We start from the raw sequence: 17,159 nt of genomic DNA on the forward strand, positions 1-17,159 counted from the left end.
TCTCTTTTGTTTTCCTCAGTGCCGTTTAAAAAGCACACAAATCCCAATTTCCACTTCTATTTGATGTGAGACATTTTATAAAACCTCATAAGTTCAGATATACCTCAGAGTTGATGGAGAACCGGGAAAATGAAGCAGCAGCAACAACAGGATCAGTGTCATCTCAGGACAAAACTAATCCGCAACAGGAACACTGGATTTGAATCTTGAAAACTCCTCCTGTGACTAAATTCCTAAAAAATATCTGAAAAATCTCCTGAAACAAAGAGCACTTTTGAGCACATGGTTCCTAAAATATGCCATAAATTCTACTCTTACTTCTACATTTTCAGTTTTTTTTCAGTCAAAAAGGTGATATTTTTACATTCTGTTTATTATTGAGGTCATAGTTGGTGGTGATGCATTGGACTGCATTACATTTCTTAATTTTTTTTCACTTGAGGACACAAAATGCTCTTTCTCGCTCTGAATAAGCTGTGTCTGATATTTGTTTGTTTTTTAGCAAATAAATTTAAAGTATCTGGTAAGAAATTCTCAAAATTACACCGGTTACTCCTCCATTATTCTAAAAATTTAGATTGCCCTTCAGTGAAAGTGCACTGAAAGTTTCTCCATTAGAGAGCTAGTTATGATGTGATATTTGTTCACTCCCACGTTGAACTCATATTTAAGGTGAGCAGATGACCGTTGAAGCTGCTTTCTAGTTTAAAACTTTGCCACACATCAATCTGCAGTAAGAAAAGCGTGTTTTTGAGTAAAAGAAGGATTTTAACATAAGTCAAAGTAGAGAGATTTTCAGATTCTGACTTGTAGAAAACCTTTGACCTGGATAACTGAGAACCTTTGCAGTAAAATATCTTGTCACAACTAATAAAATACCTTCAGCCAAGTCCGAGGGAATTATAGTCAAGCATAAAACAAACGATGGGAATATATTTTGCAATACGTGATACTTTAGGACAGACTCCAATGTTTCTACGTGACCTCATGCATCCAGCAGAGGAGATGAGTTGGGGTTGGGCAGTAGAGGATCGAGCCCGTCCGGGGCAAAAAGCCAAAAGGGCAAAGTGCACAACGTCAACTGAGTAAAGGACAGGACTCGGATCACAAGAACTGGGACACAGACTTAAACATTCTCCAGCAGCTCTCTCTCAGTGGGAATCATCGGGGAATCTGTGCCTCTCATCCTGTGGACTGCCGACTGAGCCGCGGGCGAAAAGTCTGTGAGTACAAATCTGACACGGTGTTTATGAAGGATGTCGCATCCAGCCGACACATTTCTGTCTCACATCTGCAGGTTTTATGATTTCAACTCTGTAGTTTCTGCTGTCTGCGCTTTTCCGAGTTTTAAAATATAACAAAGATACAGAATGACACAAAGTCAGTGACAGCTGTAACCGTCCCTGACAGTTCTTTGAGAAATATCACTTTGTTCTGTACGTATAGGAAACTAATGCGAGAAGGAGCCAGTGAAATAAAAGTTTCACTGTCAGACAATATTGATGAGACTTTGCACTAAATGTACCTTGAACATTATACTCTGATAGTACAGTAATGACTGAAACAAATACTGTTCTGTTCAACAAACTTTAAAGCTATGTTTATCGGTCAGTCATCAGTTTAGCTGAAGATGACTGATATGTTCACTGACGACATCAATCTAATTACTCAACTGGAACTCCAATCCAGCTGCACCATCTGTTCACCACATCCTGGTTTCACTGTCCTTTCTTGATCATCTTGACAATTAAATGTTCAGCTTATATTAACATAAAGTGTAGCTTTAATTACTCTGATCACTCATCAGCAGTAGGAATTACCTTTCAGCAAAAATGATGCCAGCAGTGTAACATACTAATCAAAGCCATATTTCATGTTTTAGTTTCTCTGAATATCTACAGAAATTAGAACCCAATGACTTGCAGTGTGTCGCAGTCTCTGATCAGCAATGAAACAGAACCAAAGCCACGGGTTTTGAGACCGTCTAAAACTGTAAAATGTTCTTTCTGTGTCTGAATCCATCAAATCAACAGTGAGACGTTTAGCAACAACAGCACATGCGCCAGCTCTTGACCAAGTTTGGATTTTCTGGCTCTTTCATGTGAATGGAAGTAGGCCATGACGCAAACTCAAACACTCAAAACAGCTCTCTAGAAGCATGTGATGTTTGAGACCAAATAAGATCCATTTAATGCTACTGAAAATTAGGAAAACTAATTCTAAAGTTTGTTTAAAATGCAACCTGTTGGAATCATTCCTAACTGCTCTTGGAGTCAAATGATTTATTGTTCTTTCTATCACAAATTACAAACCCATCTTGTACTTCTATTTTACTCGTCACAGACTCGATAAGTTTGTCCGCAGGTCAGAGTAAAGTCATGTACGTCTGTACAGGCTATAGAGAGGACAAGCTGGTGAATGTTTTCTTAAACGTGACCAGGAATCCTCCCTGTTGCATAAAGTGATCGGCTCAAAACAAGTTTTTCCTTCATCTCTCTCTCATCTGCAGCCACATAATATGTAATCTGTACATCTGCACAAAGCTTATCTGCTTTAGTACCGTTTTCCTGAGGGGTGGTCAAACAGCATAGATTAGAAAATGAGGTTTCTCAGGGTCTTTGACCCCATACTGGAGGTCTAACACACCCTCTCCGCCAGTCGTCTGCGTATCTTATCTAACCAATGTATGTAAACCTCTGAGGACCGGTAGCTTTATCTTGTGTTTACATTGTTTGGCTTGAACTACAGTGACTGGGGATGACCCTCGTGTTATAGAAAACCACTCTAGGTAACCATCGTTCAAAACCCCTGACCTACATGTTCCCATACGTAGTTTGTGCACCGTCTCCGTTTGATTCACATGAGTTCTCTGGCACTGATTCCTGCCAAGAATATTAATGCTTTCAGACATGAGGCAACCTGCCAGCAACGGGCCAGTGACCTGATCTAATCTCTCAGTTTGTAGTTGAACTTCCCTGTAGATTGTTAAACTTTAACAAAAGTTAAATCCCATTTGAATTACACTGTAATTGGAGACTGTCGCTGTGCTGCTCCCTGTTGGTTAAAACTTACAGGTATGTTGCACCACTGCCAGTGACGCTGGGTCAGATGTTATTTATTGGGGGTTTTCCGTATATACTGAGTCATGCACCAGCCTATGAGTGATTTAAAACTGGTTTCCATAGAATATAGCAAATCAAGATCCACATATGGATCTAGACTACGATGTGTAAGGTCAAAGAGTGCTTTGATTTCTCTTTCATTCATGAATAATAGTCTATATGGAGCAAATACAAGCATTAATCAGCCATTCTTGAGGCTTCAGTGGGATATCACATGCTTTATTCTGTTAGTTTTTTGTTTATCCTCAGAGAAGCACCAGCGTGTGTGAGACTCAGTCCCAGTTATTGGTCCTACCAGTTGTGGCATCTTCCAGTGGTAACCATGACGACTACAGAGCGGCCTAATGGACTACACCATCGAAACATCAGGACCCATCAGTCAGAAGACGTGTCCAGCTCTGGTATAATCAGAAATTTTTTTTTTTTTTTACAGGATGTTTCTCAGGCTGTCATCAGACTTTTATTGCACAACATGTTCAAACTCTTTGATATTCATTTTTCTCCCAATCAATCGTCCCAAGCTTCTTATCTTTTCAGGGTGGTGAATAATTTGAGCAACATCTGCTCTTCTCTCTGCAGATGGGGGCCGTGGAAATGTGCAAGAGGAAGATTTGAGGCAGTGGCAAAACTATGCAGAGGTGACCGCTTCTCTTCTGTCATTTCAAGGCTAAATAATCAAATTCGTATTTCTGAACAGGAACAATCAGAGGACAGTTGTAAAAACAAGTGTTGCATAAAGCATAAGACAGTAAAAATGACTCGAGTGAAAACAGTGATGTACGTTCCCATATTATAGATGTACACAGTAAACAAACCTGCACAGAGACATTCTGTAAGTGCAGCAAAATAAACATTTCTTCCTTTATTCCCTGCTGTAGAGGGTAAAGGTGAGAGTGCTGGCGCAGGTCCAGGATCACCTCAGTGAAATCATCGACAAAGCTCTGATTGAGTCTGTTCAGCCCCCCAACAACAGCCAGCCGCCAGTTAATGGAAAGACGACAAAACAACACTCATCCGGGTGAGAATTTTACTATTTCAGCAATTATTTCATGTTGTTCTGGTTTATCTTTTTTATTCACTGCATTAAAATCTGTTCTGTATGTGTGTGGTGTATTTTAGATATCAGAGAATGGATGATGGCAAAGTGTTTATGGACAGAGCGTCACTGTTGGAGTGAGTATTAAAGACTGGTGCGGTTTCCTGTTTTGAGAAGGAAAACAGCAATGAAAGTGCACCAGAGTCAACTTCAACACAGGATTAACAACTAATCATTAGGTTTATTACAGTTATGCAAAAAAAAAAAAAAAGTTTGGGGTCACTTAGAAATGTCCTTATTTTTGAAAGAAAGCAGTTTTGTTCAATGAAGGTAACATTAGATGAATCAGAAAAACAATCTAGACATTTTACTGTGATAAATGACTATTCTAGCTGAAAAGGGCTGATTTTTAATGGAATATCTCCATGGGGGTACAGAGGAACATTTCCAGCAACCATCACTCCTGTGTTCTAATGCTACATTGTGTTAGCTAATGGTGCTGAAAGGCTAACTGATGATTAGAAAACCCTTGTGCAGTTATGTTAGCACATGAATAAAAGTGTGAGTTTTCATGGAAAACATGAAATTGCCTGGGTGACCCCAAACTTTTGAATGGTAATGTGTATATGTATAACACAGATGATGTTGATTAAATGTCAGAAATAGAGAGGAATCTTCATCATAACTTTCTAATTTTCTTTTTCAGTTTTTTTTTTTTTTGTCTGAACAATCGTACAATACCCAAACGCATTACATTTACGATTAGACACAAAAACAGCATTTTTTAAATTTTTTTTACTTAAACATGGCTTGATTATCTAAATGCATTTTACATGAATTTTCTGTTAATAAATCACTTGATTTAGCGATGAATTCAATACAAGACCTTTAAAATTAAGCAAGTCTTCTCAATGTAATATTTTCCTTGCCTTCCTTGTGCTGTTTATGCATTTACCAAACAGATTTGTCCTAAATAAAATAGTTTAGTGTAAGATTTGTACATAAAGAAACAACCTCATGTACCATTGTGGTGAGGGGAAGTTATGGTTTTACTGCATGTGTGGTGTACTGTAGCATCCAATGCAGCCTTCTATCCACTGTTAATCATCCAGATAATCCCACTGCCATGTTTGTGTGTATTGTAATGCTGTAAACCTCTGACATGCTCAGCACAACAGCTGCACAGGACTATTTTATGACTCTATTCTATATTTTTTCTCCTCATTTTGATGCAGTGAGCTGTTTGAAATCAGCCACATCAGAACCATCTACCACATGTTCATAGCCGTACTCCTCATCTTCGCTTTGAGCACGTTGGCTGTGGACTACATCGATCAGGGCAGGTCTGTATGCATTACGCGCATGCATTAATGTCTGCAGATGTCTCAAAGTCTGTAACCCTGAACCAAAGACAACAGAAACTCAATCACTCCAAAGTCTTTAAAAAGTTCTTCTTCATGTCTTATCTTGTGTTTCCCCTCATTGTGACTCTCTCTCCCTCCTTCCCTCTCGGCCACTCCACTCATCTGGCTGCAGAAAGATAGCACAATCAGTCGCTCTGAGTGTCTTTGGGCAGCTCCATAAAGATTCGGTTGGCAGTTGCAAATGCGTCTCATGTGAACAGGCGCCAGTGGGCAACTCTGGAGTGTGCAAACTATTTGATACGTTCACCCTCGGTTAACATTGATTTTAATGTGGGCAAATTGATGAAATAAAAAATACTAATGATGCACTTAGTACACATAGCCATGCTGAATTCAACAAATCCAGGGTGTTTTAAATCTATTGTTATTATCACCAGGGGGGTCTTTTCAAATGAGAGAAAGTAATAAAAAGAAAGAAAATTCAATGCATGTGACTATTCCTGTCATTAATTAAAGCCTGTCATGCTTTAATTTAATTAAAACGGTTATTCAACAGACCACAGCATCCATCATTTACATTTATTTAAGACTAAATACAGCTTTCTAAAGTATCTTCCTAAGAAAATTAATTCCTGGTTGTATTCTTTTATGCGTTCTCAGGTTGGTCTTGGAGTTTGACCTGCTGCTCTATGCCTTTGGGAAGCTGGGGACGGTCACCTGGGCCTGGACCATTATGTTTGCTTACACCCTGTGTGTTCCCTACTACACTCTGGTGTTTTGGGGTTATGTGTACCACAAGTTCCCCTACAAGCTGGGTCTGTCTCTGGGGACGGGGTTGCTGATGTTTGCCGTTCAGACCTGCGTGCTGGGAGTGTTCCCCATCTATGTGGTCGTACACCACCAGCTACCTCCTGCCTCACGCTTCATTGTGATACTGGAGCAGGTAAGGGAAAGTAGCGCTTCATTTGGGATCTCATATAAACCACGAGTCGTTTTTTTTTTTTCCGTAGCTGCAGCTATCTTGCAGAAAATTTAAAGGCTTTTTAAAGGTTTAAAGTTGTTTAAAGTTAAAACACATTTCTTTTTATCACCCCCACACTTTGGTTCAGTTTGCTTTCTGTTGTAAGATAAACTGCTGCTTTGCAAAAAATTATAATTTTTTTTAAGGAATAAAAACTCAGCATAAAATTTCCATTGGCAACGACCAGTGCTAGACATGCTCTGTACTGTAAATAAAATGATATTCACTGGTAATCTAAATTACAAAGGAATCCATTGATGTCAGCTGGAACATTGTGATAAGGAAGGCCTGCTGCCCAGAGATGGATGCCTTCCAACTGAAAAGACACCAAAAACATTCAGATCTCAGTGAAGCCCGCATTTCCACATCACAAACCCATACCATAATACGCCCTCATCCTCTGTATTACACTGGCCCCCGGTCTCCAAAAGCCGTCTTAGTACTAAGATCATTTTAGACCGTTTGATGGAGTGAGATAATCCCAGGGCTTAGATGCTTTTGGGAGACCTGGGCCTGATCCTCATCTGACCTGGGCCCAATCAGTCTATTTGTAATTTGGATTCTGTTCATCCCACATACAACATCTCTACTGCTGAGTGTGATGCATAAATGAATGCTTTACATTTGTTAAATTGCAAAAAAAAAAGAGAGTAATTGTTTCCCTGTGGCTGTATAATGTGACTCGCTGCTTTAGGCAGATTGATTATGCATCATGTCAGAACTGCAGTTAAAGACAAGCTAAAATGATAAACCACTTCCCCAACTGTGCTGCTGGCTGTCCTGTCATGCTGCAACACTCCCATTTTGTTGTTCTCTTTAATAAATACGGAGGACATTAGCATACAATAAGTGATGAGTCTACAAGCACAGGAAGATATTTAGACCATAAAGAGAGGGTTTATTTCAGACACTTTGTCACTTCATGCAATAAAGACATACAATGTAGAAGCCTTCAAATACTGACAGGCTGTCTCACTCCACATAATAACTGTGTTGAATTTTCCCTCAGATACGATTCCTGATGAAAGCCTACTCGTTCATAAGAGAAACGGCTCCCGTTATTATGAAGAATACACCAAAAGAAGGTACCGTATTGCACTGATGTCAGGTGTATTTACTCCCCAGGCACTATCATTACTCACAATGACGTCCTGAGACACCTAGGAAAAACTGCTGAAACAGAACTCAGCAGGTTCCGTATCTAATGATTCATGCTGTCGTAAAACGAGCAATAAATAACCTGAGTGTGCGCAGCCCTATGAGATGCTAAATGTAAAAGTTGGTGTTAGTGGAGATAAAGTTAAGAAACGTGTAGGTGAGACTGTAAAATAGTAGACAGAACATTAATATATACTCACTAAAAACAAACTGTACAGTAAAACCGAAAGATCTGATTAAGTCTGGTCCTGAATATAGTTTTTGAGTGAAACTGAAAATAAGGTTATTGATTAAAACAGAAGGTCTTTTAAATACATTTTTTTTTACAGAATAGTGCTGTTTCGCAAGTTTTAAATGTCATCAGCCAGAATGAAGTACAGCAAACAGTTCAGGAGCAGTAATTGGAGGGTTTAAGCCAGGCAGTTTGCTATAATGGCTTAACGATTTCATGATAAACCCACAGCCGTTTAATTTAAAGATGGCCATTTGTTCGAAGCTCCCTGCATTGAGGCATGGTAAAGCTTTTAGAAACTGCAAATGGAAAAGTTAAATGACTGATATAATGGCCCTGTAATGAAGCAGAAGTGTGAACCACAGATCTTAAAACTGTTGTCCATCCATCCATCCATTCTCTATACACCGCTTTATCCTCACTAGGGTCGCGGGGGGTGCTGGAGCCTATCCCAGCTGACTCAGGCGAAGGCAGGGGACACCCTGGACAGGTCGCCAGTCTGTTGCAGGGCTACATATACAGACAAACAATCACACTCGCACTCACACCTATGGGCAATTTAGAGTACTCAGTTAACCTCAGCATATTTTTGGACTGTGGGAGGAAGCCGGAGTACCCGGAGAAAACCCACGCATGCACAGGGAGAACATGCAAACTCCATGCAGAAAGATCCCAGACCCACCCCGGGATTTGAACCGGGGATCTTCTTGCTGCAAGGCGAAAGTGCTAACCACTACACCACTGAGCAGCCCTTAAAACTGTTGTTTAATTTAAATTCTTTTTTGTTCATTATACAAGGAAGCATGTGACTGATAAAAACCCTCAATCTATAATGTGATGGTCACACTTACTGAATTCCTTTTTCTTTTCAGGACAAAGTCCCAGATTCCCAACATTTTCCAGCTATCTGTACTTCCTCTTCTGTCCAACACTCATCTACAGAGAATCATATCCTCGGTAAGACGCATCATTGCCACAAACTCCTGCTCCTTCGCTCTGATAATTGGCGACCTGATCGGTGCCCGGTACAAATGTCGTGGGACTAATTGGGTGCCATGTTAATCTTGTGCCACAGTCTCACAATATGTTGAAATTCAAAACAAGACAGTAGCGATTACCATTCTTTACAACTTTAAAATGCTCAGAGTACAGCTCCACAAATGCATTCATTACCCTGTAAAACGAGCTTGTGTTTTTTTCATGGAGATAAAGTTAAAGTCTGAGATGCGTTGAGGAATCCAAATTTAGGTCACAAATTCATTCAGCATGACATCAGGAGGCCTATCTGGAGAATAATCCAACAATATGTATAACGTACTGTTGTTTTTTCTACACAGAAATAGCCACATACGATGGAGGTATGTTGGTGTTACTGCTGGCATGGTAAGAGTTTTAAAAGTGTTTATAGTCACATTTAATTACCTTTTGATTGCAGTATGCACCATTATCTACTAAGATGACATAAGATGAAGTTTTACTCTTTTGTTGTGTGATAATATGAACTGACCCTTAACTGCAGATGTTTAATAGCTTTAATCTAATCTTTTAGATCACTCCACTGTCTTCATATTAGCAGTGCTGATTTTCAAATATATTTATATCTCTTTCAAGAATCTCCTCCTAACCTTTTTCTCTTTTTTTTTTTTTGCATTTCTGTGCTCAACTTGCAGACGCTGGGATGCCTGTTTTACAGCTACTTTATCCTGGTGCGTCTTTGCATTCCCATCTTCAAAACCGACACCAAGCAGCCATTTAGCAAACGAACAATGGTTCTGGCTGTGTTCCACTCTGTATTACCAGGTACTTTCTACCCTCCAGCAAGCACCAGTTGCACACACAACCACTGGTAATGTCAGAGGGAAGTCATGTGCGAAGTTGAAGTTCATTTCTGCCTTTGCTTGTGACATCCGTAATCTCTCACCTGTATGAGTCAGTGCTGGTTAATGTATCACTTCTAATTAAATGGAGGACGGGAGTCTCCTCTGTTTTTAGGTCAGTGATAAGATTAAAGATGCTTTCATGCAATCAGACACAGGTAATAAAAGACAGGTACATTTATTGGACTCTGTAAGTAAAGAGCTTATCGAGTAAGTGCAGACATTAGAGCATCAGTATCAAGTTACAATTCTTCTGAGGGAGCTGGGAGCGATGCCCAAAATGAACTTGTCCCTTCTGATCTTCTTCTCTCTCTCTCTTGGTTTCAGGTATAATGCTCCTTCTGCTGTGTTTCTTTGCCTTCCTGCACTGCTGGCTCAACCTCTTCGGGGAGCTGCTGCGTTTTGCTGACAGGATGTTCTACAAGGTGTGTTGCACGGTTGATTTTCTGTGGCATCACCTCTCCTGTGATTGCATTATTCTCAAAAATGCTTACATACTAGGAGTGGAAAAATCTGATTATGACGGGGGGGAAATTGCAGCAGGGTGGCCTGGTGGTCCCCAAACAGTTTAACTTTTCCATCATCATATTCTGTCAGTGCATTTGAACAAGAGGCTCGGTCTGAAAATACCTTCTTCCCCTTTGTTGTTGTTCTGCTTCCACTTTGTTCTCACACGGCTCTCTGCACATTTTGGGTGAATTTAAACTGGAAGATGGATTTAAGTGTAAAAAATGTCACGGCAGAAGGAGTTTTACGCATATATTGTTGATGTTAGTGTGTAAACCAGAAGTCAGTGTTTATTGTACAGAACTTTTCTTTTCTTTCTCTTTATGCTGGAGTGTTAGCCAGAAAGTAAATTTTTAATAGTCCCTTATACAGATATTAAATTATTCACTGACATTAGAATCAAGTGCAGTGGAACACGATGTAATGGTTACATTTGCTTCTGAAAGAACAGTCTAATGTTCTGGCAAAGTTTGTAGTGTTTTTGTTAGTTGTTTGACTAATACAACAGTTAGATACAGTTAGACACAAATATATTCTCACTAAAACAGCACAATTGGGCTGCCAGATAGCTCAACTGGTTGAGTGGGTGATCCGTAGAAAGGGCCTCTGCTTCCTGATGCAGCAGCTATGGCTTGATTCCAGCTCATAGCCCTTTGCTGCAGGTCTTCTCCCTCCCTGCCTATCAAAAATGGCTATGAAAATAACTTACAAATAAGCAGCACGATCAGAAACGCCTCAGCAAAGATAAACTGGTTCAATGCTCTCATGCTGCTAAGCATTTGACATTTGACTTTCATTTTCCATTGTGCTCTCGGCCTGTGAAACACACTAAGGATCACATTGGCTTAAAGTTAAAGAAATAATTACAGCAAAGGACGACTTACAACTTTCAATTTATTTCTCCTGTAATTGGATCCACTGCTTCAAACTGCCATGACCTCAGCTCCAAGGCTACTTCTTCCAAAGCACTGAGGTCACTGAATTTTGAGACCATAATTAATATTAGGTCCTTGGATGCTTTAAGAAAGATCATACTGAGTAGACTCTCACTAGTATAACCTAAAGGTAACGTTAAAATAAAAGCACTCAGAGCAATGTCAGTGATTTAAGTGTTTACAGTGTTTGTATTTTTGATCCACACTCATGAATTTAAATATCTGTGTCTGTCTGTTTTCCAGGACTGGTGGAACTCGACGTCTTTCGCCAACTATTACCGTACTTGGAACGTGGTGGTTCACGACTGGCTGTATTACTACGGATACAGAGACTTCCTCTGGGTGAGCCGTGTGTCCAAAAAGGCAGATTAAGACTAGTTAATAAAATGACAATAACAAGCGAAACTCAGTGTCTGAGCGCAGTGGGGTTTTCTGTGTTTCCAAAACACCACATGATGAAGTGTGTAGTAGTTTAACAGCCTGACCCCCGAACTTTAAGCCAACCCCTCTCTGTCTTCTTTCTCTGATCCCTGCAGCTGTCAAAAAGGAAATTCCGAACAGCTGCCATGCTCTCCGTTTTCATCGTCTCTGCTGTTGTCCATGAGTACGCTTTAGCCCTGGGCTTTGGCTTCTTCTATCCCGTCATGTTCACTCTCTTTGCAGTCTTTGGAGGTGAGGGATCTGCTCATTATTCAGGAAATAATCTCCACTGTGGCATGGACAGCAATTATTGTGATCTTGTTCTCTGACCCAGCTGCAGAAAAAAATATAACAACTTAAAAGCCTTTTAGAAAAGGAGGAAATATATAAATAAATTTCAGTTTGGCATCATTATCGTTTTTACTTAAAACTGTGCGCCTAACTTGCCTGTCTGTAATTGCTTGCTAAAATTATGTAAATGTCCTGTTTTACATTCTGGACTGTGCCTTGGAGCCTTCAAAGTTTAAATCTGTAATTATTCACTCTCACACGCTGTCAGTAACTTTTCAGAGGACTCTCATTATATTTAAAGAAAAGCACACTGGTGCATCGTGTCCAAAATCCTCTGGGACTCCAAAGGTCTGACAATGTTTTGGTTTTTCATCTTCTCGCTGTTTGTCCTCGTCCGTCTCTGGACCATCTGGCATCTCAGCTGCAACACAAATAAAACATTACTAGACTACAGATTAAATAAAAAAACTTTCACTAACAACATCCCCTCATGTCATCCTCTTACAGTGACATTCAACTTTACCATGAATGACAAACGAAAGAGTCCCATGTTCAACGTCATCATCTGGATGTGTCTCTTCCTCGGTCAAGGTGTCCAGGTGTGTCTGTACTGCCAGGAGTGGTACGCACAGATACACTGCCCGCGGAAGGGGGTATGTATGTACTGAAACATGCTCTAGGAAATATATCTCCCCCAGACCTTAAAAATGTTGCTTGGTATTGTATAACTTAGAAGACAATCTCAACAAAAGGCTTATTTTCGAGAAACTTGCACTTCTTCTGCAGCTTCTTCACCGGCTTCAACATAATCTAATGGTACGATCATTCAGCCCTTGAAAAAGCTTGGCAGAAGTCACGCATCACTGTATTTTACAGCAACAGAAAAGTGGGTTAGAAAGAACGCTTTCAGTTGGGTTTTATTAAACTGTGGTTTTCTTGGCTACAACAGGGACAAAAGCAAGAATTTCTCTGAAATAAATCCAATAAAAGCTGAAGAAGAGAGCGATTAGTGATCCCTTTTCAGTATTACTTGTACTGCGAGGTTCTACTTCTGGTGTTTGAGGGCATAAACAAGCTCAGTGAGAAGCTGCGAGAGTGTTGAAGCTATTGTGCGTGACAAAATACAATCTGAAAGCAAACCTTTATATCGACTGTGACATGTACGTAAACAGAAAGCATGTGACTGCGTTATGTCCAGGCTGTTTTTATAAAACATACAGGTGCTTGTTTGTCACGCTGGACTTACAAAGATGTCATATGACATTACTTTGCCCTCGATATCAAAAACAGGCCAGTGGGTGAATAAACTTTAGCTACGGCTGATGCCAAATGAACTCTTGTTTGTATACACTACATTGCTACATCATGTGACTACTAGTAGCGTACGCTGATGCTGGACATCACACACACATCAGAAACCAAACGAGAGAAGCAGTCACAAATAGCTGCTTCTTCATTATCCTGGCTATGTCATCTGCTGTCATCCTGTCGTTCATTACTACCACTCATTCTCCATCTATTTGTGTAAACATGCATGTAGTCCAGTTCTTAGAGATATAAACCCGACCATGAGCCCACGGAGCAGAGTCACTTGCAATGCGTAGTGACATGACATGTATTTAACCCTTGAAAAGCCTCCTTCCGTCATCAGGCCTTGATGAAATGGTAAATATGAAGGATTTACATGACAGATGGGCACACATGTACTTAACATACTTACTCCACTATGAACCACAGCATCTCTGTGTATCCAGTGTAAAGCCAGCAGCATCATTCACACACACAATGGCTTAGCACTCAGCTGCCGTCTAAAAATAGAATTTGTCAGCAAAATAAGATTATTACATGATAATAACTGGATGTTAAATAATGCTGATAAAAAACGCGTAACAGGATTACAGACAGTGCTGCTAGAAGTATGTGTAGGAGGGCTGCATGTTTCATTCTTCTGCTCTTTCTCATCAGGATAGTCTGTGGGAGCTGCTGGTGCCTCGATCCTGGTCCTGCAGCTACGAGTGATGAAGCTGCTCTTCTCTTGGACCGGATGAATTAATGACGCAGGTGTAAAAATCAAGGTGGAGCTCTGAACTGATTGAACATCGGAGAGGGCGAGGAAGGACAGCGGCTTGAAAGGCTTGTAAATAGTAAAAGTTCTCTGTGTTTAGTGTGCAGAAGTTTTATCACGGTCAAGATGTGGCCATAACCTTTGTTCAGGTGTGAAAACTGATTTTTGTGAATAAGTCTGGAGTGACAGAATACCGTACATTAATTATGACCTAGCTTGTTTGTTGATATAAAAGTGCTTATCAAGTGCACAGTTTGGTGAAAATCCAAAAGTCATTTTCACAGTTTGTGTACAGATTAAACGCGATAGACCGTGCTGTTATAGAGCGCTTTAGACAGGCTGAGGTTTTTCACCCCCAGATGGAGCAAATCCAGCTGTTTCCTCATTTCTATTCTCGATGCAAAACTGGGTTTGTCATGTACATAGAAATACACACGATAAAAATAAGTACTGTATGTAAGCTGTAGGAGATCTTAACTTATAACCCTAACATCCCTGAATGTAATTCTTGAAATTTTAAAATCTATTTAAATGTTGTAATACGGAGCCCTGAAGAACTCAGACCAAAGAATGATTTTATTGTATATAAAATGTTTAATTGCATTTTTATTTTTAATGTATTTATATTAAACCCATGTTTGGTTACAAAACCTGAAAGGAAAGCATCATTTACTCTTAGCTTCTTAAAGATTTGTATCTTTAATTTTTGGAAACAAGTCAAATGAGAGGCAACTTGGATGGAGCCTGACCTGCAGTGTGTGCTGAATGTTTAATCCCGCCTCTGTTGACATTCAGCTGGCAGGGATTGGTCAGGAGAGCAGGTATGTTGCAGCAACCAACCACAGGCCGCACGGTGTCTTATCAGTGGACCACAAAGCCTCTGTGTGTCTGCCCGCAATGTCATACAGGAAAGAGAGGATTAAGGCTGGTACAGTGTTTGCATTAGTGATGTAATGCTCTGTAAACTGATATACTGTAATGCCATGAGAGCTCAGGGAAGTAGTTTTAGAGGCAGCGCCAAAAGAGGAATTGCTTTTTCTCTTTTCTACTTTTGACACAGTGTATAATAAAAATGTGTTTTTTGTATTTTCATTTGACATGCTTGATATCTCCAGCTTTCTTGTAACTTACAAATCAAAGGGCCATTGCACATTTTATTTGTCTGATTTATGCCATTGTCATTGTCAGCCATTAATGAGCCAGAGCCTCCTTCTTCTGCTGATCCACTGTGAAATGTCATCTTTTCTGGATGATACAAAGGTCAGAATGGGAGTCTGTGGAGTCATCTAATGTCCACTTCCTACAGTTGAATTTAGTCACATGGTGGCAGGACAGAGGACCGACTCGAAAAGAACCGTAAAGTAAACCGAAAAGTAATCGTGGAGGCCAGGTCATCTGACGCAGCACTCTATCACTCTCCTTCTTGGTCAAATATCCCTTACACAGCCTGGAGGTGTGTTTGGGATCATTGTCCAGTTGAAAAATAAATGATGGTTCAACTAAATGCAAACTGGATGCTGCAGGATGCTGTGGTAGCCATGCTGGTTCAGTTTTGAATAAATCCCCTACAGTGTCGCCAGCAAAGCACCCTCACACCCTCACACCTCCTCCTCCATGCTTCACAGTGGGAACCATGCATGTAGAGATCATCCGTTCATCTTTTCTGAGTCGCATAAAGACTCAGTGTGTGGAACCAAAGATCTCAGATTTGGACTCATCACACCAAAGCACAGGTTTCCACTGGTCTAATGTCCATTAAGTTTCTTGGCCCAAACAACTCTCTTCTGCTTGTTGCTTTTCCTTAGTTGTGGTTTCTTAGCAGCTACAGTGCCTATCATAAGTATTCACCCCCTTTGATGGTTTACCCTTTTATTGCTTTCATAAATCAATCACGGTCAATAAAATTTAGCTTTTTTAACAAAAAAAATTATTGGAAAAAAACTCTTTAATGTCAAAGTGAAAACAGATTTCTATAAAGTAATGTTAATGAAAGAAAATTATATAAATGAAAATAATTGTTTGCATAATTATTCACCCCCTTCAAGTCAGTATTTAGTAGATGCACCTTTGGCTGCAATCACAGCAGTGAGTCTGTGTGGATAGGTCTCAATCAGTCTTGCACATCTGCCCACTGCAATTTTGCTCCATTCTTCTTTGCAAAACTGCTCAAGCTCTGTCAGGTTGCGCGGGTATCGGGCATGAACAGCCCTTTTCAAGTCCAGCCACAAATTCTCTATAGGATTGAGGTCTGGGCTTTGACTTGGCCAATCCAGAACATTTACCTGGTTCTTTTTAAACCATTCTTGTGTAGCTTTTGCAGTATGTTTTGGATCATTGTCTTGCTGGAAAATAAATCTTCTCCCAAGACGTAGTTCTCTTGCAGACTGAAAAAGATTGTCCCCCAGGATTTCAGTGTATTTTGCAGCATTCATTCTGCCCTCTATCTTTACAAGCCTTCCAGGTCCAGTTGGTGAGAAACATCCCCACAGCATGATGCTGCCACCACCATGCTTCACAGTGGGGATGGTGTGTTTTTGGTGATGTGCAGTGTTTGGTTTCTGCCAAACATGATGTCTTGTCTGATGGCCAAAAAACTCAATTTTGGTCTCTGGATGACTCTAATTCAGTGTCATCCATCCAGATTAAAGAGCAGTTGCCCAAAATGTTTGTTGCATGAGCTCCAACAAAACCTGTCCAGGTAGAAGGCCACTTTGACAAACAGGAAGGTGGAAGATTCCAGACTTTCTAATGAGGTCTGCTCTGGCACGGATCATTACCGTCACACATGTAGCTTTGAAATACAAGACACAGAGCTATAGCTCTGTTTCAGTGTGAGCTCTAATGTTTCTCTGTGTGGCTGTGTCTGAATTCCTCTAATAAAACCCTCCTGTTCACAGGGAGCTGCAGCCACAGATATATATATATATATATATATATATATATATATATATATATATATATATATATATATATATATACTGATTCATATCTATGCACACTAGTCTGGTCCGATGCAGTCTCGATGATGACGTTTCACGAGTACGTGAGAACGCAAGTCCGGACAGTTACGTACTGGGAAACAGCCACAGTCTTCTTACCGCAAAGGTACAAAGCTGCTCGTCTTCTCCTCT

The 17,159-nt window shown here is 40.2% G+C and overlaps 1 protein-coding gene across 2 annotated transcripts; it reads left to right on the top strand.

The window, feature by feature from the left end:
- The first annotated feature begins 491 nt into the window (after positions 1-491).
- On the top strand, positions 492-15,125 carry soat2 (sterol O-acyltransferase 2). Of its 2 annotated transcripts, none has more exons than XM_022206410.2 (16): positions 492-1,223; positions 3,354-3,523; positions 3,702-3,760; positions 4,001-4,140; positions 4,242-4,295; positions 5,394-5,501; positions 6,183-6,465; positions 7,553-7,628; positions 8,806-8,890; positions 9,271-9,316; positions 9,604-9,733; positions 10,138-10,235; positions 11,496-11,594; positions 11,789-11,924; positions 12,471-12,616; positions 13,929-15,125. In XM_022206410.2, exons 2-16 carry the CDS (start codon positions 3,445-3,447, stop codon positions 13,980-13,982), a joined length of 1,593 nt encoding a protein of 530 aa, XP_022062102.2. In that variant the 5' UTR covers positions 492-1,223; positions 3,354-3,444; the 3' UTR covers positions 13,983-15,125. The 2 variants fall into 2 exon arrangements, with proteins under 2 accessions (XP_022062102.2, XP_022062176.1); XM_022206484.2 differs by having other exon boundaries at positions 493-1,223; positions 3,372-3,523.
- Positions 15,126-17,159: the final 2,034 nt, after the last annotated feature.

This window comes from Acanthochromis polyacanthus, chromosome 5, assembly GCF_021347895.1.
Source record: "Acanthochromis polyacanthus isolate Apoly-LR-REF ecotype Palm Island chromosome 5, KAUST_Apoly_ChrSc, whole genome shotgun sequence".
NCBI lineage: Eukaryota > Metazoa > Chordata > Actinopteri > Pomacentridae > Acanthochromis > Acanthochromis polyacanthus.

What these genes read in the sequence shown, in the direction of transcription:
- soat2 (XM_022206410.2), top strand. Translation starts at nt 3,445, where the DNA reads ATGACGACTACAGAGCGGCCTAATGGACTACACCATCGAAACATCAGG. An exon ending in ACAAAACAACACTCATCCGG is followed by an intron (nt 4,141 to 4,241) that starts GTGAGAATTTTA and finishes GGTGTATTTTAG; the next exon opens with ATATCAGAGAATGGATGATG. An exon ending in TCTCTTTGCAGTCTTTGGAG is followed by an intron (nt 11,925 to 12,470) that starts GTGAGGGATCTG and finishes ATCCTCTTACAG; the next exon opens with TGACATTCAACTTTACCATG.